This window comes from Mauremys reevesii, linkage group 4, assembly GCF_016161935.1.
Source record: "Mauremys reevesii isolate NIE-2019 linkage group 4, ASM1616193v1, whole genome shotgun sequence".
Taxonomy (NCBI): Eukaryota; Metazoa; Chordata; order Testudines; family Geoemydidae; genus Mauremys; species Mauremys reevesii.
In genome coordinates this window covers 139,780,703-139,805,244 of record NC_052626.1, presented here as the reverse complement: position 1 = coordinate 139,805,244, position 24,542 = coordinate 139,780,703, and the positions used below count along the sequence as shown (strand labels likewise).

Below are 24,542 nucleotides of genomic sequence, written 5' to 3'. Positions count from 1 at the left end.
ATAGAACAGAAAAACAGTGTGAGGCTTCTATATTTGTTTGGGTTTGGTTTTTTTAAAAAGTGTGAGTGGTGCGCCACCTTAATCAACAGAACTGATGTGTGTATTCTGAATCAAACCAGATTACCTTAGTGACAAATGTGTTTATTAACACTGCAGAGCTAGGACAGATATGGGAGCGTGAACTGGATTCTGTTTTGGCTTAAGTATCAATACAATTACTAAGTTCCAGTTGCAGAACCTTTCTGGTTCTCTCATTGCTAGTAACAGAGCCAAACTACATTTCAAGATCCTAGGATGTATTTTCAGGGCTGGTAGTTTAAAAAGGGGGTCGGGGGAGCGTGAAACAGATGTCAACTCATCTGGTGGAGAGGACTGGAATACACCTTTAATTATGGTCCGTGAAGTTTGTCATACTGTACCATCCTTTATATGCAGCAGGGCTCTCATAGGAGGTTTCCGTAAAGATTGAGCACAGAATATGGCCCTTGTACAGGATGCCAAGTTACTATTGCATCAGTATCACTAAGTGGGGATGCAACTGGCAGCACACATTCAAAACCATCTCTGTTTCTGCGTAGTATCTTTAACCAATTACATATGCAATTAGACAGTTTCCTGGTACTACTATGCTAACTGAGTGCTCAAATTTGGTGTGAAATTGCACATCTAAAGTATTGAGAAATGTGGTCCTTAAATTGTCATCATTAGGCTTTGCAGTTCACAACCTACTGAAATAAATGGGGACAGGTCACTCCTCTTAGAGCTGTTTTCAGGGTACGTAAAACTACTGCATTTTCATTTGGAAGGTTTTCTTTGAAAACGAGGGACAAAAGGTTTTTAAATTGAAGCTTAGTTTCTGCAGAATCTAAGTCTGTCGTGTCGGTTGGTCAAATTAAGACAGACAGTTCTGTTCACAATAGTGATATCAAATAAGTTGAGAGTATGTAACTAGTAACCTTGTGATGGCAGTTTTGGTCCCCTTTTAGTGTAGTTGCACTTTAAGTGCTTTCCAGGAACTCCTGGTCTATGCCAAAACTGTGTTATTAATGACGTATAATGCTTAATATTAATGAAAATTGGCTTGATTAGTCTAAAAACTTGTTGTTCTAGCAGCAAAATTAAACTTTAAGAGGCTTTTTGATTTCTGCCTTAAATTTGACGACATTTACTAATTCATAAGATTGTACATTGGTAAATTTTCAACTTCTGAATCAGACTAGGTGGCAGTGTGTCGAGGTAAAGCCACAACAGCATGGCTACCTAAAAAATGACATTCATAATGTAACACCTACAAATATCATCACTTTGCCACCAGATTTACCCTTCAACACTTTGCTGCGAATGTAGAGTGTTAGAAAATATCACTTCCATATTTAGGACTGTTAATACAGTCATCGTTCCCCAGAAACTGAACCACATAGTGATTCTTAGTGGTGTTATCAGCTGTGGTGAATTATTTACTCTTCATGTACACCTCTACCCCAATATGACGCGACCCGATATAACACGAATTCAGATATAATGCAGTAAAGCAGCACTCTGGAGGGGCGGGGCTGCGCACTCCGGTGGATCAAAGAAGTTTGATATAACATGGTTTCACCTATAACACAGTAAGATTTTTTTGGCTCCCGAGGACAGCGTTATATCGGGGTAGAGGTGTACTTGGAAGAAATTATCTATTATATGTTTGCGATGGTTTGTTAGACCATGTGAAATATATCTTGAATACTTTAAAATTTCTTCAGTGGAAGATCCAACTTTATATTCCTGTGTGCTGTCTTTTCTTACAATAACTTGCATCATGTAACAAGTTTCAGACAGTACTTGAGGATAGAAGGAAACATCCACTTACTACTTTTCTTTAATCCTTATCTGCTTCATCTTCCCAAGAATGCTTTTCCTCCACAAGTGTCTTCAAAGGGTCATTGGGCAATTTGGAATCCCAGAAAGAATTTTTTTGCCTTTTATCCTTTATTTGCTTGTGGGTGAATTTCTATTATCCAGCCCAACTGCAGCTCAGATGACTAGATGTTGACCAAAATGAAATAGTGTTGGTTACTTTGACATTAGTTTTCCCATTAAATGTGATTTACGGCTATTTTGTCAGGGTTTTAAAGAGGTAATTTAGAAGATTCCTGGGTTCTTGACAATACAAAAGTTTGAGGGGTGTTTGAACCTTCAGATAATGAGGGTGAAATGATGTGGCTATATAGTCAAACAAAATAGCTTGCTTTGGGGGGTTTTAAGGCGGGGAAGGGAAAGCAATTCCCACCCTTTTTTTGCTTAAAAGTAACACACCTGGAACTACTGACACTGTAAATATTTTAATAAGTACATATTTACAGTAATATGCACTGTCCTATCTGAGAATAGGTTTATAATTATCCTTGTCTGACTTCTTAAGTCTTACCCAGCATGGCAGTTAGAGATTTTTCTCTTCAAACTTTATTTTAAAATGCAAAAATGGTTTGTTTTTAAAAACAGAGGCCGTGGGAGCATCTGGTCAACGTCCTGTTTTCTGTCCTGTCCACAAACAAGAACAGTTAAAACTTTTCTGTGAAACATGTGACAGACTGACATGCAGAGACTGTCAGTTATTGGAACACAAAGAACACAGGTACAATTATTAACATGTCTTACCTCCTTGGTGCATTTTCTCAGAGCAGGAGGAAGTGAAATTAATATCAAGCTTTTGTGTAATTAAATATTGCTGTATTTACTGTTCATTAGACTGAAATGCTCTTTTGGTGAGAGGAACTCACTAGGCCTCCTTTAAAGTCCTGAGTTCTACAGGTGAGTTAGGTCAGAAGTATAAATTAATATTTTAGTCTCGTCGTCATCTGTGGTGGATACTTATAACAGTCACACGATGCTACGTGGCTGGCTGTCTGCTTATATCTGGTGTAGCAAAGGGTCCTGTGATTTGTAAGGGTGGTGCATTGGTAGAGTTATGGGACATCTAGGGCTGGATTCAGAGACGTGCTGGTCAGGGCTTGAGGTGAATTGACAGTAGAGGTTAAGGTGTAAACTTGCCTGGCACTCGGTGGAGCTGCCACTTTAAGGTGTACACAAATGAAATATAATAAAACATATAAAACTGGCACAAACCTGGATTTAAAAAAGTGGTACTTTGAATGAATGGAGGCTATAGTAGTGAACGATAGGTGAAGTAGTACTTTTCTGGAAAGATCATGTTTTAATATGATACATACTGTATAACTTTTAGGCTAAATCACAAAGCTTATATATAAGGTTTGCATCATGGATGAATGTACTTGCCTAATACAGTGGGCTGAAGTCTGATCCACTGGTGTTGGTGTGTTGCTTGTCTGAAACTTATCTAATTCCAACTAAAAATGGTGAGGCTGGTAACATATATATAAAGAATGTAAGTTTTCCTCTCCTTTTGTATTAGTCTTAAGAAATTATCTGATCCACTGGAGAGAAGGAGCTGTTGAAGAGCATAAAGTCTTTTGAAGTCTTATGGTTGTGCAGTGATTTGAATGCTGCTGTTTGGGAATTTTGGTAAGTAGTTATGCAGTGGTGTAGTAAGGATTCTAATGTGCAAATATATATTTCAAGTAATCAACTATAGAAATAAAACTCTGCACGTTGGGAGCTTTAGCAGACCATTGCAGAACTGCTTACTGCAATCTGTCTCCAGACAGCACTTCTCTGTAAAGCTGCTCTTTCCGTTTATTTGGACAATGGTTTGAAACAGCTGATCTAGCCGTTTTTAGTACCTTTCCAGCATAGTCAGTGACTTCGTAGAACATTAAAGCAGCTTAATAGAGAAAACTTAACTTCTTTAACTTCTAACAGTTACTGACAGCTTCATAATGTAAGCAATTTTGGCCCAATTTTTTTCATGCTATTTGATTGTAAATAGCCTCAAAATACAATTACCAAGAATATTGACGTCTAGGATTTGTTCACGAGCTTTTGCTTGGTAGCCTGTTTTACATTTCCACCTGTCGTGCACTTGACACTAACTGATTAACAATCCGTAAATAGACACATCTTGTTTACAGTGTATTCTCTTCCATAAGACTTCACTAATAATCTGCTTTCAGGTGCCACTAAATAGAAACTTTTATTTTAAAATCTCTCTTCTGGGTGCAGCTGTAAATTACAGATGGGCAAGATGTCTGCCTCTACTTTAAAATAAAACTGGGATTTTGTTTATGGAGCTCTGTAAAATGTTTAAGTAAAATCATGTCAGGTGAACAAACACACTGTTTTTAATCTCCTGCTTATTCCTCACCTGAAATCCTAATCCTCTGAAACACAAGAGGCTGTTGAATCACTATCTGAATAGCCACAGGGCACACTGTGCAGACTCCAGAGAACTTTGAGGGTAGGAGCTTTTGGGGAAACTGTAGAAAGCTGAGATTGTCTTGTGGCAATAGACTGACATGAACTAGTTGGTTTAGGTTCCTTCCAGCCCAAATATTAGAAATTAGATTAAAATCCAGTAAAAACAGCAGTGTTGTGCCAAAAGCTTAGCAATAAATAAACTCAGTAAAATTTCTTTTTTGCCAAAAGTGATTCTCTTAATCTTTTTATCAGAGACACTGCATGAGAACAGACAGAAATTTCCATGCAGATTGAGTGATTTTTTTGGTATCTGTGGGCCTTTAATACATATTTAAGGATTTGTAAGGTTCTTTTCCTTGTACATGGAAAGTAACATTGTTATGCTGATTTTGAGGGAGGAGGCTCTTTTAATTCAATCCTGTCCATTGTTAGTTCAAAGTGGATAGCATTTTGCCAATACAATAACTAAATATACTGGTCTAAGTAGCACATTTCTTACTGTGGTTTACTGCACAGACGTAGACAGAAGGAGTTGAAGCAAGAAATGGGGTTTGTGCATACTTTAAACACTAGATGCAGACATTTCTCTGAATTGGTTAGACAGATCAGTTGCCCTTCTAGATTTCAAATGAGGCTCATTTACCCTTTTAATGGTAGTCTTTGAGCAGAATATAAATTACTTTTGTTCCATCACTAGAGCTCCCTGACCTCTTGAAGAGTGCTGTCATTGCCTCTAGTGAGGGAAGGGAGACACATATTCTGGGGTTCTTTTGGTGAAGTTTCCTAATGCTGTTGCTAAGCTGCATTTCAAAAGCTTGGGATTTATATACAGCTAAGCCACAATAGAAGTAGCAAGTGACCCTCTGGCCTGTTTTATACTGTGAAGTTAGGTTGAGGTAAGTAGCCTTACATTGACCTATTTGTGCCTGTATTGATGCTCAAATTTGTCTCTGGCTGACATAAGTTCCCTGTTTAAATGATGAAACAAAACCACCTCCCTGAAGGGCATAGAGCTATGGTCTGTGAGTGTAGACACTGCATGGTCTGTGTTGGCCCTAACAGACTCCAGCAGCTGTCCCACAGTGCTCTGTTCCCTACAACAATGACTGCAGTGGTCACACGGTTAAACTCCACTGCCCAGGGATCACAGAGGCTGGAAGGCATGCCCTTTATGCTCACTTGGGTGGTGGTGAAATACCTTTTCCTGATTGCCCCCCTTGATGAGCATACCTAGCGGTTCACCATTGTGTGCAGCTGACCATGCCAGCTCTGTGCAGACAGGTACTAGAAGCTCTCCTGCCTGGAGTAGGCAGGAAGTAATGGCTCTCTTGGTCCTGTGGGGCGAAGATACTGTGCAAGAACAGCTGTGGACCAACCACAGAAATGTGAACATCTACAAACAGACTGCACTTGAGGATGCAGGCAGAGAGGTACGACAGGGATCTGCAGCAATGCCATGTGAAAGTGAAGGGAGCGCAACAATAGATCTGATGCTGTGCCTCAGACCTGCCACTTCTACAACCAACTCCATATCATACTTGGCAGAGACCTCACCAACACCCCACCAGTCACTGTGGATACCTTGGAGGAGCCTGACACAGAGACCCCTGCCGTGAACAGCGAGGAGTAGAAGGAAAAGACAGTGTGGGACTCCAGCTATGCCATGAGCCTGGACCAGTTTGAGACTGTATCACAGTCTAGCCAGTCAAGTGCAGATGAGCCTGATGAAAAGGAAGGGGACTTGGAAAAGTGCATGCCTTCTTCCTTAAAATGTTCGTTATAGATGGCTTTTGGCCCACCCCCAAGTTAACAAGACAAAGGTATCAACTTTTCATTGTTTTGCTTGTATGAGAAGACGTAAATTTGGCATGTGATTATCATTCTCTATATTTGATTAGCTGGGATATGTAGAAGACTTTGTTTAGGTACGTAGGGATGTCCTTTGTATCCTCCTAAGAGATCTCAGTGGAACTTTCATGGAAATGGTCTGCAATCCTCTCCTGAAAGTTTCTAGTGATGACTCCCTTGTTTCTTCCTCCATGGTAGTATGCTTTCCCATGCTACCTGTGATTTTGGTTGGCACCATTGCAGTAAACAGGCTAACAGCATGTGAGCCCAGGGGGCTTCGGGACACCAGTAACAACTGTGTTTTCTGTACCTTTGTGACCCTCAACTGTGAGATATTCACTAAAATCACCACCACCTGTGGAAAATAGTGTCAGTATTCAGTGCTGTTGCCCTGTACTTGTACCCATGGAATAGGGCTTGAAATTTTATAGCTTCATGCAACAGGAAATCCTTCCACCCCCTCACCCCCTTGTCTCTAGAAGGCCATACTCACAATGGCCGGGGCTGGAAAGCAAAGCATTGTCGGGGCACTCTGAAGCCAAAGTGTCAATAAACGTCTTATTAAAAATGCTTATGAGAACGAGGGACGGGAGTTTGGAAACTTCTCTCCCTTTCCCTTGTGACTGTAAATCCAGTGACACATCTGTCTGTTTTTATCAGTAGTTGCTGCCATTGCGGCCTTGAGGGGTTCCCCTCCACACCCACAGAACCTCACCTCAGTGAGGTGGAGAAAAAAAGACTAGGAGTGATGCACTCTGGGAGAACCTGCAGGCCAGTACTGCACTGGGCCATGAACAAAGGACTTGGAGCAATATGACCAAGAGCATGAAGAAAGACCGAGAGGACAGGGGAAAGCCTAGGAGTCCCAGCAGGAAAAGGAACAGGAAATGCACCAGGGCATAGTGGGTATGTTTACACTACAAGTAAACACCTCTGGCTGGCCTGGTGTGCGTGTAGCCACAGTAGGTTACATTTGTTTTAAATTTTCATCCTGTTATGTTAAAAACTTGTATACTACTGCTGCATGTTTTGGGTTTTTTTGCATATTGATTTTCTGTATTGCTTTTTCTACTGAATAAAAGTTCTATTTTTGAAGAATCAAATTATCTTTATTCCAAACAAATATTGCAGAATGCATATAAGTTGTCAAAACACACCAAGCATCACGTAATTCATGGCTTCAGGAAAACACACAGTCATATTTATCAATGTATAGTAAGTACTACACAGTTCTTAGCACCACCTAAAGTATTTACCACTTTGCCTCATAGCTATTACTCAGGACACAACAGGCAGCTATAACCATTGGGATATTTTTCTCACCAATATCCCATCCAGTGAACAAATCATCCAGTGTCCCTTCAGTCTACCATTCAGCACCTGCTGAGCCAGTAGTTTAATCTTTCCTTGGTGTTGTCTGAGTGGTTGGTGTATAACTTCATAAGCTGAGGGAGCAAGGGATAGACTGGGTTCCATTTCAGTAGTGCCAATGATAGTCTGTTGGCTGGGAAAGAAAGTCCCTGCTTATAGCTTTCTGAACAGTCCTGTGTTCTTACGAATGCAAGCATCATGCACCTTCCCTGACCAGCCCACAGTGAAATCATTGAAGTGTCCATGATGATCCAATAACGCTTGCAGAACTATGGAACAGTAGCCCTTTCTGTTGATGTACCCCGTGGCACGGTGGGCTGGTGCCAAAATAGGGATATTCCAGCTGTCTCTCACCCCAGTGCAGTTCAGGAACCCCCGTGCTGCGAATCCATCCACTGTGTCTTGCACATTACCAAGAGTCACAGTCCTGCATAACAGGAGACAATTAACGGCCCTACACAGTTGTATAAAAATATCTCCCACTGTGGGTTTTCAACTCCAGAATGACTTCCTACTGACCAGTAGCAATCCAGCGCTGCAAGTTTCCAACATACAATTTACCACTCACTTCTCCACTGTCAGTGCAGTTATTCTGGTGTCCCAGGGCTGGGGCAAGTCTGGTGTGTAAATCCAGGAATGTCACCTTTTGCATCTGAATGTTATGCAGCCACTGCTTGTCATCCTAAATCTGCATTGCAATGTAATCCCACCAGTCTGGGCTTGTTTCTCAGGTTCAGACAAGATATTCCCACCATCTGCAGCAGCTCCCTGAAAGCCATCAACAGCCTTGTATTGTTTTCTCGCTGTCCCTCCCAGCAAATTGTCCTTGAAGAAATTCTTGTGTCCTGGATGTTGCAGCACTTCCTTAAGGTCTGGAAAGACAGGAGAATCATGCATCCTGTATTTGCGGCATTCATGAGGCTAGCTCTGTGGTCCCCAGCCTTCTGTCAGAGGTTGCAGACACTGAAAAGGGCCATGTGGGTTCATGTGACTTAATTTTTGCTTTAAAAAAAAAAAAAGAGCTGTATGGATGGCTTTATGGGGTGGAAAAAGTTGCATGCTGGGAACATGACCCCTAGCTCTCAGAGATCCCTGGGCACAAGTGCTTGCTGTCCCACAAAACATGCAAAAATGTCTCCTAAGGCATTGCATTGGAGGGCGGCATGTAGCACACTGGGATACCTCATGGTGTATTGTATTTTACATCAACTCCAAGCACTCTTGATGAGTACATGCAGCACCAATGCAAACAGCTAAGTATGCATGCACCCAAGCAATACACAAATTTGGCAGGTGTACGCTGACATAACTCGTCAGCCAATGTTTGTAGTGTAGACATGGTCTTAGTAATGTGACTCATTAAGCAGAATCATGGAGGGTTTTGAGGAAGATACCTTACTAGCTTGGACACCTGATTGGAAAAGATCACAAAATCTTGAAAGTATTTCTTAAATTCTCCTTGCCAACCTTAAATTAAATGTTCTGCTTTTTATGTTGTCTATCTTGCCGTGCTCTGCACTAAGTAGTGAAGCATCCCTAGTTTCATCCTCTGTCTGATACTATAGCTGCTTGTACTCTTCTCTGGTAATACTAAGTGAAGGTGCTTTAGAAGTGGTGTCTGTTCAGTCAGAGAGATTTGGTGGGTGGGGAGTTGTGAAGTAAAAATTCACAAAAACCAAACAATTAAGCTGTTACATTCTAACAGCTTTAAATTTACATGACTGTTACTGAATATGAACGACATAGTGTAAAAGGTGAAATTACCTGTCTTAGGCGGAAGTCTATTCTAGCAGTCAGTATATCTTTAATTTTTAACTGGTCTTTATGCACTGTGCATCTTGTCCATACATATGTTTTCTTAATAAAAGAAAATAACTTACATTTATTTCCCACATAATAGACTTTTAAAGGAGTTTTTTCAAATATTGACAAACGATAAAATGGTTTATTGTGAGCTTTATTCTGCTGTGTCCCCTTTACAGTAATATCCTGAAGCTTATTATCTTGTAAACAGTAATGTTCCTCATCTCCCAATGTATAGAAAATTTAAAATCGCGAACAAATGACTTCTAAGGATTCTCTTTCCTTGGGAACTTTATTGTGCCATTATCAGAAGTATTGTAAATTGAGCAGGTTTTGGCTTAAATCACTACTTACCAGTAATTCTGCCATAATTTGTCACGCTTTTACTAGCAAATATAGGTTTAAATCCATACTGAGAAGTTTTAGTTTCCGTGCACTGCTCCACAGTAATTGGTATCCTGTTTTGTGGCTTGGAAAGGTACCAGTTTTTGGAAGAAGCTTTTCAGAATCAGAAGGGTGCAATTGAGAATCTGTTGGCCAAACTTCTTGAAAAGAAGAATTATGTTAATTTTGCAGCTAATCAAGTGCAGAATAGGTAAGTACCTACAAATAATATTCAAGCGTTGATACTGCATTGTGCATTTACTAAAGCCTATTGTTCATACTTTTGTAGGCTCCTAATTCTGTGGTTTAAATTCTAGTTGGTCCCTATGTCAATTATACTGGATTTATAGTTGGAATGCTTTATACTTTATTATGCTTGTCTATGACACACTATTGCAACTACATACACTATTGCAACTACATATAAGATGACCTTCTATGGAACTGCTGGTACTATCAAAGGTGTGGCATGGTTTATTATAGAGTAAAATAACTTCTACTGCTTTGGTCTTTGTCAGTGAGAACTATGTGGTGGGTGACAGACATACTGGCCATACAGTTTAATATACACATCTTTCAGATTAGAAAAGACGAGCTGGAGCTATTAAAATAAGAAACTAGAAGCAGAGAATTAATACTTCACACTAAGGGTACGTCTTCACTAACCGCCGTATCGGCGGGTAGCAATCAATTTCTCGGGGATCGATATATCGCGTCTCATCTAGACGCGATATATCGATCCCCGAACGCGCTCATGTCGACTCCGTAACTCCACCAACGCAAATGGCGGTAGCGGAGTCGACATGGGGAGCCGCAGACATCGATCCCGCGCCGTGAGGATGGTAAGTAATTCGATATAAGATACTTCGACTTCAGCTACGTTATTCACGTAGCTGAAGTTGCGTATCTTATATCGATTTTCCCCCGTAGAGTAGACCTGCCCTCATTCAAGCAAAACATGAAAGAGCAGTTAAACATAAAAAGGTGGACAGAAAAGTCAAACCGTTAAGTTATCAAATCAGGGTCAGACTTTGTGTAAACTTTCTCCTTTGTTTGCCAAGAATTAAATTCTACATGGTTTATCTGTAGCATTGGGTTAGCAACTTTTTATCTGTTAGGTAGAAAGTAAATAAGCCATACAATTCTGTGTTTATCAAATAACTTTTTAAAAATACAGAAATTGCTGATTTACTTTTTATGTGAGAAAAATTACTGTGTAGTATTTGGAGGCATAGTGTAAAGTGATTGCCTGATAATACGTTTCTCTTTTTTAGGATAAAAGAAGTAAATGAAACTAACAAACGAGTAGAACAGGAAATCAAAGTGGCTATTTTCACCCTCATCAATGAAATCAATAAAAAGGGAAAATCTCTCTTACAGCAGCTTGAGGTACAGTTAAGAACAAACAAACAAAAATCAGTTCACAAACTAGCTGTTTCAAACACCTATTGAGAACTTGCATTTCATACTTGAGTGAGGAGTTTATTCTGTGCAGACACAGGTGTTTCAGTGGTATGCCACTCAAGTGTGATATGCTTGGAGTTCAATCTCCTGTGATCTTTTCGTTGATCTAAAATGCTATGGCTTTCTTAACTTGTACATCTGTGTTGTATAGCCCCATTTTAAACTTGCTCTTTTTCATAGATAAATGTCTGGAAAAAGCCCTCTCTGACCCAAAATGCCTTGTTCCTACCCTAAAACATGCTACTCCTGAAGTCTGTAAACTCTAGTCCTTTTTAAAGAGGATAATGTGTACAGACTATAGAATTAACATGACTCATAATATCACTGCTTATTTGCTTACTTTTTTCACTTCCTCTCCCAATGCCTTATCTAGGAGTCACTCTCTTTAGAATGTCAGCTCTTAGAGGCAGGCATCTGCCTTAGTTTTTTGTCTGAAACACTTAATCGGTGCTGTATAAATGGCAAATATTTGCCAATCATCTGTTTGCTCTGCAGATTGTGAGAGTTAATGCAGTAAGAACTGGATTCTCCCCTCTCCCCCTGTTCTTGTGAGATGGTAGTGGCAAAGGGGAGGTAGCTCAGAAGACTTCTAAAGTCATCCTCCTTGCTTGAGGCTATCCTTCCCAACTTAACCTAACTTGAGCTTGTCAGTATACCTCTGAGTGTACGGCCTGTGGTTGGGACTGAAATTATTCTCACTCCGTAAGGCAGTAGCTGAATATGGCTGAAATGTGATTCCTGTGTGTTCATAAATCTCCTTGTCTCCACCAGGAAAGCGCCTCACTTCAGCTTCAGAACTCCTATGTATGACAGAGTGCACTGCTGTCTGTTAAGCTGTCTCATAGATGTGGCTTGTTACATACTTTTAAATTGTGCATGCTGACAAAAGGCTGTTTGAAAGACACCAATAAATGTCTCAATAAATTGTAATTAAAATTTACCAGCCCAAGCCAGGACCTACTCGTCTACTCCTACAGCTCTGTTGGCAAATGAATATTTTTCACTCAGGGAACTGTTTTGGGGGCAGAGGGATGCACAGGGAAGGGAGAGACTAAAAGTAGGATTCTGCAAGGCTACATTGTATAAGGAGCGCGTACTGCTACTTTGTACTGCAGTAGAGGTCTTAATATCAGATTATGTATCCTTGGAGTTGTGAAAGTCATCCTTCAGAATTGACACTGTAATTCCTAACTAAAAGAGCTGAGACATTCCAAATAATGGATTCAGAAATCTGGTAGTATAGGTGTTGTATATTTTTACATAAATGTGTAAAGCACCCATCTTAAATTACGTAGTTTAATTAAACTCTTAAAGCATGTGATGCCTTTTTAGAATCATAGGAATATAGAAGTGGAAGGGACCTCAAGTTTTTCCTAATATCTAATCCAAATCTCCTTTGCTGCAAATTAAGCCAATTGCTTCTTGTCCTACCTTCTGTAGACACGTAAAACCAGTTGACCACAGTCCTTTCTAATAACCCACCCTGTTATCAGGTGTTGCTGTATCCCCCACCCTCATTCTTTTTTCAAGACTAAACACACGCATCTAAACATTTTATCATTCTTTGTTTCTCTTCTCTGGACTCTCTCACATTTATCCACCTCTTTCTTAAGATGCAGTGCCTAAAACTGGACACAGTACTCCAGCTGAGGCCTCAGCAGTACTGAGCAGAATGGGACAATTGCCTCCCATGTCTTACATGTGACACTCCTGTTGTCAAACTCCAAAATATTAGCCTTTTTTGCAACTGCATCACATTGACTCATTCAGTTTATGATCCACTCTACTCTTTAGCAGTACTTTTGCTATTAGTTATTCCCCATTTTATATTTGTGTATTTGATTTTTCCTTCCTAGTGAAGTACTTAGCACTTGTCTGTTGAATTTCATCTAGTTGCTCTTTGACCAATTCTCCAGTTCATCAAGGTCATTTTGAATTCTAATTCTGTCCTCCAGAGTGTTAGCAACCTCTTTTAGCTTGGTGTCATCTGCAAACTTTAGAAGCATATTCTCCACCCAATTATCCAAATCATTAATGACAACACTGAATAGGACCAGACCCAAAGAATACCCACTAGATATGTCCTCCCAGTTTGACAGCAAACCATTGATAATTATTTTTTGAGTACAGTTTTTCAATGTGTTTTTCACCCCCACCCTTAAAGTAATTTCATCTAGACCACATTTCCCTAATTTGCTTATGAAAATGTCACTTTGGACTGTCTCAAAAGCCTTACTAAAGTCAAGGTGTACAACATCTACCACTTCTTCCCATCCACTAGGCCAGTAAACCTGTCTAAGAAGGAAATTAGGTTGGTTTGGCACCATTTGTTCTTGACAAAATCCATGTTGGCTATTTATCACCTTATTATTCTTTAGGTCCTTAAAATTGATCGTTTAACAATTTGTCCCAGTATCTTTCCAGGTATTAGGCTTGACTGATCTGTAATTCCCTGGGTCCTCTTGTTCCCTATAATTCCCTTCTCCAGTTCTCTAGAACTTTACTTAATGGTTTTGAGACTGCTTCAGATAGCTCCTTAAGTAGTGTTTGTATTAATTTAAATGGAATATATAAGCCCAAAAACTCAAAGATTTTAACATGACCCCTGAGACTGTCCAGCATTAAGCAGTTTTAAACGAAGTTTGGGACTTGATATACAGAGATCTCAGCCTGATTAGCACCGTGGAAAACACCATTTAAAAATCCTTTTTAACCTTTTATTAAAGATACAGAAAGGAAAAACAGTTCTAGCATTTGAAATGTAAAATATCAAATAAGGCTTTCATTTTAACAACATCCCTTGTTCCCTTTCCCTTCAGCCCTTTTGGAAGGAAAACGGGGAAATAAAAACAGCAAAGATTAAAAAATGCAGCGTCTGTCTCTGGTGTTGATTCACTTGCATCCTCGCTGCTGGAGAAACACAGGCTGTGTGTGCTGTCTTATCAGCTACTCCGAGACCTGGCAAACTTGTACCAGTATTAGGCTGTTTAGGGCATTGCTTTTAGCTGCCTCTTTCTGGTCACAGGCTCAACAGCAGTGTAGCAAAATGTACAGCCTTGGCTGGCTGAGCCAGACTCTTAATAGACAGAAGGAAAAAGGAGAGATAAGATAGAGAAGTAGTAAGGTCAGGAAGGAAAAGGACACATTAGAGATGAGGGGGAGGCAGTCTCACATACACCTCTATCCCGATATGAAGCGATCCTCAGGAGACAAAAAATCGCACTGCATTATAGGTGAGACCGTGTTATATTAAACTTGCTTTGCCTTCCTTGTTCCTTGACTGCCCCCTCCAGAGACCCCCCCCCCCCCATCCCTAATCACCCCCAGGACCTCACCACCTACCCAACCCCCTGTCCCCTGACTGGTCCAACCTCTATCCACCCCCACCATCCCCCCGCCCCCTGATAGGCACTCACCAGCGGCAGCAGCGGGAAGCGGAGCAGCCCGGCCCCAGCCCGCTCCACTCCGCCACCTCCCAGCCGCGGCACTCTGCTTCCCACTGCCGGTGGGTGCGGGGAGGTTGGGGAAAGGATGCCCCCCCTTCACTCACCTGCGGCGGGAAGCGGAGCGACGTGGCCCCAGCCCGCTCTGCTTTCCTTGCCCCGGCCCCAGCTGTGTCGCTGGGGGGCAGCTGGGGAAAGGTCATGCACTCACCTGCCTGGCGGGAATTGGAGGGCCGCGTCGCTCCGCTTCCCGCTGCAGGTGAGTGTGGAGGGCGTCCTTTCCCCAACCTCCCCGCACTCACCTATGGCAGGAAGTGGAGCAGCCCAGCCCCAGCCAGCTGCACTCTGCCAGCTCCCAGCCGTGGCGCTCCACTTCCCGCCGGGCAGGTGAATGCAGGACCTTTCCCCAGCCGTCCCCCAGCGACACGGCTGGGGTGAGGGAAGCAGAGCGGGCTGCTCCCGGCCCCCTGCTAATCCCCCGGGCCACTCTGGGACTGCGGGGCCCCCAAAAGTGCCCTCCCGCAGCTCCTGTCCCCCCGACCCTGCTGGGGGGAGCCCCTGACTGCCCCGGAGAACCTCTGCCCCTTATTGAACTCCTCGGCCTCAGGCTGGCCCGGCACCCTTAACACACTGCTCAGAGCAGCATGTCAGAGCTTTTCCGCCTTGTATGCGAACCCGCCTTATATTGGGGTAGAGAGGTGTACTAGGTGATGGTCAGGATTTAATCAGAGCCAGTGGAGGTGACAGTGTGATCTGGCTCCTGCTGTCTGGCCCACTCTGATCAGAATGATGAAGGCAGAACAATGTTGCACTGGATTCCGGGGTCTCAAAAGACAGCAGGGGTGGCAGCCATGATGGTGAAGTTCGCTCCTTCCCCTTTCAGTCAGTCAGTGTTGCTGTAGCCTGTGTCTATCTGAATTTCCCCCCAAAGTCTTACTTTTTTTTAAGAACCCCAGAAGGGAGTGGTGGGTGGAATAGCCCACCCCTCATTATTTTGTTCAGCAGTTAGGCCTAATTTCTGACACACCAATTTTGGTCCAGTAATTTCCTGTCCCACGCTTGTATTGTTTACCAGGCATGATCTTAACACAGACCTTGTATTATATCAGTAGGCCTTTTTGTTTGAACTAATTTAGTCTTTTGCACATTTTCCCATCAACATTTATTATTATAGGTTATTGTGACATTTTATAAACGTCCTCCTAGTTTTTACAGTTGAGCGGACAATTAGGGTAAATTTTTAGGCCCAGTTATCACAACGGTACCCTGTGATGAATTTAATCAGGCCCTGCTCACATGAATACATCTAACTTATCTAAATACTCTTACCTGTTCTTTCTCTATTCTGGCTTGTATTCCTTCTCCTTTGTTAATATTAGTAGTGACCTGATGCTGGGACTGTGTGGTGTCGTTATGGGGGAGCCTCTGTCCTATATGGTGCTGAAATAGGCCCCTGGGGCCATTTGTTGCTTCTGGGGGTGAGAGTTGTTGGAACTGGGGGGAGTCTCGCCTTGTTCTCTTTCCCACTCCTCCCCCAATCACTATTGTACATCTGTTCTGGCTGTAGCTTGGCTGGCTGCTCCCTGGGTTCCCAGTATAACAAGTGCTTTGGTGGCAGCATGCTACCAAAATGTTACTGACAACCCAGGGAACAAAGAGGAAATGACAGTTTGCAGTGGTTCATAACTCTGCTAAACCCAAATGGAATTTCGTGGGACCTAAAACGTTCTTCTCTAACCTCCAGGGCTTTTTCTTTCCTGAATTTTGAACACCTGCTGCAAAGAATTGGCAGTGTTAACACTTTCCTTTACGAAAGATTCTTGAAGTACTAAGTAACTTAACGATGTCACTGGCAGCCCCTCCTATAATGTATATTGTTTTTAATTGTGTGTATTAGAATTTTGATATTAGTATAGATGTTTTTTAAATCTAATAACCTGATTGAGCTTCTGTTTCTTTGTAGAATGTGACAAAGGAAAGACAGATGAAGCTAATACAACAGCAGAATGACATCACAGGGCTTTCGCGGCAAGTGAAGCATGTGATGAACTTTACCAACTGGGCCATTGCAAGTGGTAGTAGCACTGCATTGCTATACAGCAAGCGGCTGGTAAGGAAACCTGTCCCTTCCAGAATTTAGAGTAGAGTATAGCAAAAATTTTGGTATCTTAATATGTTTGTGCCTCCAACCTTGACAGAAGAGAACTTTATGGTCAAAAGATTTTCAAGACATGGTTTAGTTTCTCCAGATCACTTGCAAGGAAAGGAGAGCCAATTAATCACACTCCATCTAAAACTGTTGACTTCATGATTTAATAGTAATAAAAACAGGTTTGCCAGCGCACTGACCTCTCTCCCCTTGCTGAAACAGTTAGGTGGGGATAGTTGTGTGATTGTTTCTTTTGTAGAACTTTGTGCCATCAGTGTTCTCACAGTCCCTGGGTAAACTGGCCCTTCTTGAGACCCTTTTCCAGTCCCCTGAGTACACCCTTTGAAGTGGCAGGTCCATGGTTATAGTTTTTGGAGTGGGACCCAGTGAGCCAACCATATCAAGTTACACCCAGTGGTTGCCAGCTGTGATACTTGAGAGGCCCAATGGTCTTGTGAGAGTTTTCCTTCAGGAGCCTATAGATAATGTTCAGTGACACAGAGATGGTTTCTTCAAAACAAAGGATGAATTTTGCACTAGAGAAACGAATTTAAAACAAGAGACACATGCACCTACTCTTACCTTAACTTGGCATTCCCCTTAAGCACCTAGGTGGACGTAATTTAGTCTTTCTGCCACAGATCCTCACGCCTTCTCTTGGGCACCAAGTTACAGCCTGTTTGCTGCGTGCCCCCAAGTCTGTCACTCTTTTAACAGAACATGGTCTTTTGAGCTCCAGATTCTCAACTGTGGCAAAAAAGCTGTGTCACCAGGATTGCATCTCAGGCGTGATCATAGCTAAAAACTTGACTCTTGTATTCAGGTGTTTACTAGGACACTTTTTACATTTCCTGTTTGGTTTGTTTAACAACCCCTTTTGATCTAACTCTGTGCCTAATATATTACATACACAGAGGCATATATGTTTATAAAAACTAATATAAATATTTTCCAATTCTCCACAAGAATCATGGAGCTACATTTTCTTCAGTAGGAAATGCCTACTTTCTGACTGGAAAACAAGTTATAAAATGTTGGCTTTGGGAATTTAGGGACAGCATTGTGTTTAAAGTTGTCTTTATGAATGAAGAACATCTGGTTCTGCTGGGAATTCATTTACTAAGTTAGACTGAAATTATGTTGTTGTTTGAACTTGCTGGTAAATTATTATTGCTATTGGAGGATCAGATGACTAAATAAGAACATGAGAACGGCCATACTGGGTCAGACCAATGGTCCATCTAGCCAAGTACTCTGTCTTCTGACAATGGCCAATGCCAGATGGTTCAGAGGGAATGTCTTTTGGCAGATGCTCTTCAAATTTTTTTCACCTGCCTAATTATACTTTTACACTTGACTTGCCAGAGTTTATGCTCCTTTCTATTTTCCTCCATACAATTTGACTTCCAGTTTTTAAAGGATGCCTTTTTGGCTCTAATAGCTGCTTCTCCTCTGTTTAGCCATGGTGGCATCTTTTTGGTCCTCTTACAATTTTTTTTTTTGAATTTGGGGTATAAATTTAATTTGAGTCTTTAGTCTGGTGGTTTATAAAAAAATGTCTATACAGGTTGCAGGCATTTCAGTCTTGTGACTGTTCCTTTTAATTTCTGTTTAGCTTCATCATTTTTGTGTAGTTCCTCTTCTTGAAGTCAGATGCTACTGTGGTGGGCTTCTTTGGTATTTCCAACCCACAAGGATGTTAAATTTAATTATATTATGGTATCTATTACTGAGCAGTTCAGCTGTGTTCACCTTTTGAACCTGATCCTATGCTCCACTTAGAGCTAAATCAAGAATTGCCTTTCCTCTTGTGGGTTCCAGGACTAGGTGCTCCCAGAAGCAGTCGTTAATGGTGTCTAGAAATTTTCATCTCTGCATTCTGTCTTGGGACAATGTGTATATGGGGATAGTTGAAATCCCCCATTATTGTTATTTTCTATTTTTATAGCCTCTCTAATCTCCCAGAGCATTTCATAATCACTTTGTCATCTCGGTTAGGTGTTCAGGAGTATATTCCTACTGCTATATTGTTATTATTCAAGCTTGGAATTTCTATCCATAGAGATTCTATGGAACATTTTGTATTTATGATTTTTACTATATTTGACTGTGTTTTCTTTTATATATAGTGCAACTCCCCTATCAGCATGACCTACTCTGTCATTCCCCTATATATTTTGTTTCCTGGAATTACCATGTCCCATTGATTATCATCGCTCCACCAGGTTTTTGTAATGTCTATTCTATAAATATCCTCATTTAATATCAGGCACTTAAATTCACCAATCTTACTATTTAGATTTCTAACCTAATGGCAGAAAGCATATCTGCTGTTTTATTGACTTGAAGAGGGGGAGATGCTGTGGAGCACACACCTTTCTAGTCCGTTAGCATTGGAGTAGGAATTTCAAGGTGAACTCATTAATATGAATTCCCAGAATTACTTCTGTGTAATGTTAGAAGTCATATTTTCTGATGCTGTCAAAGGGTGAAAGTTCTTTAAATGATTCAACTGAAGATAGTTAGAACGTGGTGAGTTTAGAAAAAGTTCAAACTAACTGGCAGTATTCTAAGGAATTGTTACAGATCATCAAGCTGAATCACCTGGATTTATAATTTAGCATAATTTATTTCTAAAGCAAAAAGATACTCACATTTGTAAGTAAAATGTACTTGATATTTTCTAGGAGCAGAATATGGTAGCTATGCCCACTAACGAAATAGACCCTAAACTCTCATGAATTGTATTTAAGGTTTCCTACATTATGATAAAAGGAGTAACTGTTTTTAGGCAAGCTTTTTCCCTTACAAACATAAGAATTTCTAAAACAGTAGTTGGATTACATATTTATTGTATAATTGGGTAGAAACAACTAGTTGAGAATGTTTCCTGAAAGCAGGTGAGCAAACTTAAAGGTGAGAAATTGGACAGTACTTCATCATAATAGCTTTTTTGGTTAATCATTACTAATTAAGTCCTGGATTAATGAAAGAACAAGGGGCCTGAATATTTTGCATACTATCAGTCTTGCATTCAGTCAGCACTAAACAGATGGTGTAGTCGGGTGGAAAGCTGGGAATCTTAGTGAGGCCGGCCATCAGACATCCGAAATCACATCATTCTGATTACTGCTATTCTCCTTCACGTGTTTAGCACTGCTGATATGTGCTATGAAACTGTATGAAGTGAGTTGTATGATGGATGCACTAACTTTTCACAAATAAGACTCTACTTGGATGATTAAGAGGGAATGCTATCCAGCAATAGTTTTCTTTGGCAGTGACCAACTGGCTATTGAAAGTCATAATTTTATGTGGTAACTGGCAGCTCTTTGCTGAACAAACTGTACACTTCTCACTAACATGTTCACTCTTTGGTCATACATTCAGTGTCATAATCAATCTTAATTTGTTTTGTGTCCCATCAGATTACGTTCCAGTTGCGTCATATTTTAAAGGCACGATGTGATCCTGTCCCAGCTGCTAACGGAGCAGTACGCTTCCATTGTGACCCCACGTTCTGGGCAAAGAATGTCGTCAATTTAGGTGAGAAAATAACATATAAAGTGTTTCTGGGAAGACTGGATTGTCTGGGGCGGTTTTCAATGTCATACTAGCTGGTATGAAACAGAATTAAATATTTTATCTTTTCTGTAGTCAGACCCTAATGTCGGTCATGATGGAAACAGCTTTGGTCACTTTGTATTCCATTTTAAGTATATGGTCACTGTAGCTGGTCACACTGATGCCTGGTGTCTTCTCCTCTTGGGCTGACCTTGCTTGCCTGTCCATTGATACAGGATCTCTCTTTTCCATGCAAGAGTAAGAGTCTGTCTAGTTTTGGTATGATTATCCCATCCATCAAGATTTGCCTGCCATTTGGAGATTGAAATGTGCAAAACATTTGTGATGTGACATGCTGTTTGATGGTGCCTGCTGGCTTCTCTCTCTTCCTTTTACCAGCTGATGGGAGACCCTCTTCTAACTGCTGAACCCAGAATTTTAGTTTGTAATTCTTAATAGATGTGTTCTGCAAACCTTTTCTTTTGGCAGGATTACCTAGTTTTAGATTAGGGTAAACTTGGTCAAAATAGTGAAGCCTAAATACATTCCCACTAAGTGCGTTCTTTACATTTCTGAAGTCTATTTACTGGCAGGTAAATATGTAAAAGTGGCCTTACAGGGATGAACTCTTTGAATTTATTATTCCCAATACACAGCTAAATAAGATTAGATTTGGGTTTTATCCAATCACTAGATGTCTTCCTGTGTTTAATATGGCTTGAGCCAGTGTAACTCTTAAGAGGCCTGGATGACCCAGATAACCTAGTTGACTGGTTCCAAGCTAGCCCGTGTCATATTGTCTCAAAAGTAAATGAATTAATACACAAAACTTTGTAAAGTAGTTTTGGTTGCTACACATACAAAACCACAAGACAAAGAAATGGAAAGTTGAGCTATGAAGTAGCGCGTGGCTTGTGGGTGAAGGAATAAAGGGCTGGCACCTCACAACTGCCTACACCACAGACCATGCACTGCAACTGTAACGTTGCCTCATTTTCAGTCATTTTAACTGCACCCGACTGCTAGATGTTCCCCCAGCACTATTCGTTGTGGGTGTTTGGTGTGATGGTTGTGATGAGAGAGAGAGAGAGTAGTTTGGGAAAGGAGTTATGTGTAAAAGGGTTAAGAAAGGTTAGCAGCCTTGAGGGGTTAGAGTTAATGTTGCAGTGCATGGCCTGTCGGGTCCATTAGTTGTGGTAATAAGGTATCTGCTTGTGGATTCAGAGTATGGGCTTATGTACTGGTAAGTGGCTTAACATTTTCAGTTGTCACACATGGGGAGGTGGGTGTGGTAACTCTAATTACTTACAAAAGTTTTCCAGTGATTAATTTCCTAATTTATGCTTATTTGGGGGTTGGCTTTAGAGCAGGTGGGCACAGGCCTGAGGGGTAGAAATGCAGCAAGAGTATTTATAGGTTCATGCGCAGCTGCTGACCATTCTTTGTTATAGGACAAAATCTGAAGGAAAGAGTAGCTCTTCATGGCAAAAGTTTTGTGTGCACCCACTACCTGCCCCCCAGCCCCAAATCAACCAACCAAGTTTGTGTGTGCCCAGCCTCAGTCAATCAGGTTTGTGTGCACAACAAGTACACTTTGTTATAATGTGAATAATGGGTAAAAGTTACCCTTTAATTAAAAAAAAAAAACAGAAAAAACCACCTTTTCCCCTTGCACCAGTTCTCCTCAGGGGCTACCTCTCAGCCAGGCTTTGTGAAGATTAGTCAGCAATTAAAAGGACTATCAAGGAAAATGTCATCTAGAGCCCAAATTCAGAGGGTTCCTATTAACACTTTATGAAGAGAAACCAAAGAAAAGCTGCACAGAAAATTCAGAGCATAAAAACTAATCCTGTGTGAAATTCCACATTGGCTATCTACATTGATTTAAAAAAAAAGCAGGAATTTATATCTCATTTTAAGCTCTCTTTAGAGCAGAGCCCAAACTATTGAGTTACTATAGGATGCCTCCATAATATTCTTCCAACTGTGTGAAGTGAGTCGGTGGAGTTCAGTACAGTTCCTGGTGCATAAATTTCCACAGTGTATAAAACACTATCATATTCATAAGGCCTTACCAAATTCAAAGTCCATTATGGTCAATTTCACAGCCATAGCATTTGAAAATGGCCTCTCAGGATGGAGATTCCACCACCTCCCTAGGTAACCCATTCCAGTGCTTCACCACCCTCCTAATGAAATAGTTTTTCCTAATATCCAACCTAGACCTCCCCCACTGCAACTTGAGACCACTGCTCCTTGTTCTGTCATCTGCCACCACTGAGAACAGCCGAGTTCCATCCCTTTTGGAACCTCCCTTCAGAGGTTATAGAGGATATCATTGGGGAAAAAAGTTTAGTGGTATAAATTTATATGTAACTTTATCTGAGCTGCAATTATTGTGGAGTGATGCTGCTTTAGTGTAAAAACTATGCCAGCTGAGTAACAGTCCAAGCTCAGCCCTGGCTAGCCTGCATTTAGACTAGATCAGAGATACTTGCAAATGGCTGTTGAGGAATTCACATTTTAATTTAGACTTAAATTGCTTTCTTTAATGTAAAATACTGAGGAAACTGAAGTAAAAAGTTCAGAGATTTCTGTTTTGAATCTTTATCAGTCATTGAGTTAAGGTGGAACTTTTGTAGTTCACCAGCTTGCTTTTCCTCTATTCCTTAGGTAACCTTGTTATTGAAAATAAACCAACCCCTGGCTACACTCCTAATGTAGTAGTTGGACAAGTTCCTCCAGGAACAAACCACATCAACAAAGCCCCTGGACAAATTAATCTAGCACAGCTGCGGCTCCAGCATATGCAACAGCAGGTGTATGCACAAAAACACCAGCAGTTGCAACAAATGAGGATGGGGCAACCAGCTGGGCCCCTTCCTAGGCAAGCAGGCCCTCAGATGTTACAGCAACAGGCAAGTTTCCTGAATCCCTTACCTTACATTGCAGTGTAACGCTAAAACTTAACTCTGCTTCTCTATGGCATGAGCAGATACCTGCTTATATTATACAGAATTAACTTAAAATGTATGAGCAATCCAGTCTTAGGAAGTTTGATATGCTTTAAATAGGGCAATGACTGGCTTTTCTAGAGATTATGGAAATTATCAGTAATTGCACCTACTTCTATGGAAGAAGATTTGCTTCTCATTTCCTTGTTAACAGCTGGAATTTTTAAATAAAACCAAACCCTTGTAGCCTCCTAGGTTGATCAGCATGCAGACCATGCAGAGGGGTAACTTGAACTGTGGGGCTTTCCAAGCACACCAGATGAGAATGGCTCAGAATGCTGCTCGTATACCAGGAATACCACGCCATAATGGACCACAGTACTCCATGATGCAGCCGCACCTTCAGAGACAAGTATGTACTATGCAGACCTTTTTTGTGCCCCAGCATACCAAGCTTTCATTTAAAAGCCTACTTAATTCATTGATAGCTATCTCCAGATTGGTCAGTTCTCATAGATAAAAAAGTGTGTGTTTGTGAATAGATGAATGTATATATTTCAGCTGTATGGGAACTACACGTGTGAGTGGCAAACCTTTTTCATGTCACGTGCTGTCTGATATTTCAAAGTTACGTAAATGTGAAAAATCTGATAACTACTTTTCATTGTTTTCATTCTGCATTTTCGTCAGCTAAGAAGCTGAACCAAGAATGACTGGTTTCACTTTGTGGTGGCTGGGCAGCTGCTGAGTTTCTTTGTCAGATTATTGCATGAATAAAAATTTTCATGATTTTTGTAAGACTTCTTTTTAAACTAAATGTTAGTCCTGAGCTACAATGGATATGACCCTATATCTGAAAAAAATGTGATGCAGACTTCTGATAAACATTCAGAATAAAAATTTCTGTATTAGTGGGAGTTTCTTTAATTAGAAAAGCAGAAGGGAAGAATTTTTTTAAAACATCGTTATTAATGCTTTTAAAACATCTCAACTATGAATATTGTGCACATGCAGGTTCTGCTAAAGAAGTCTCTGGATTAAAATGCTGCATGTCTAAGAAAATACTCCACCCAACCCCCCCCCCCTTCTCCTCTTTCCCTCCCTCGTGTGCAGCAGCAAGGGACTAGACAGGAGGCCATGGGAAATCCACACTGTACACCAGTATCTCTAGCATTTCAGAGTTGTTGGCTGCCCCCCCCCCATTCATTCCAATGATCACTGCTGTTTGGTTGTTTACATTGCATT

The 24,542-nt window shown here is 41.0% G+C and overlaps 1 protein-coding gene across 1 annotated transcript in view; it reads left to right on the top strand.

Annotated features, from left to right (window-relative positions):
* The window catches only part of TRIM33 (tripartite motif containing 33), a 71,956-nt gene that overhangs the window by 30,198 nt on the left and 17,216 nt on the right, over window positions 1-24,542 (top strand). Inside the window, 7 exon segments of the mRNA XM_039536668.1 lie at window positions 2,485-2,617; window positions 9,818-9,934; window positions 10,998-11,112; window positions 16,594-16,740; window positions 20,208-20,325; window positions 23,017-23,261; window positions 23,545-23,709. Coding sequence (XP_039392602.1) covers window positions 2,485-2,617; window positions 9,818-9,934; window positions 10,998-11,112; window positions 16,594-16,740; window positions 20,208-20,325; window positions 23,017-23,261; window positions 23,545-23,709 — 1,040 coding nt within the window.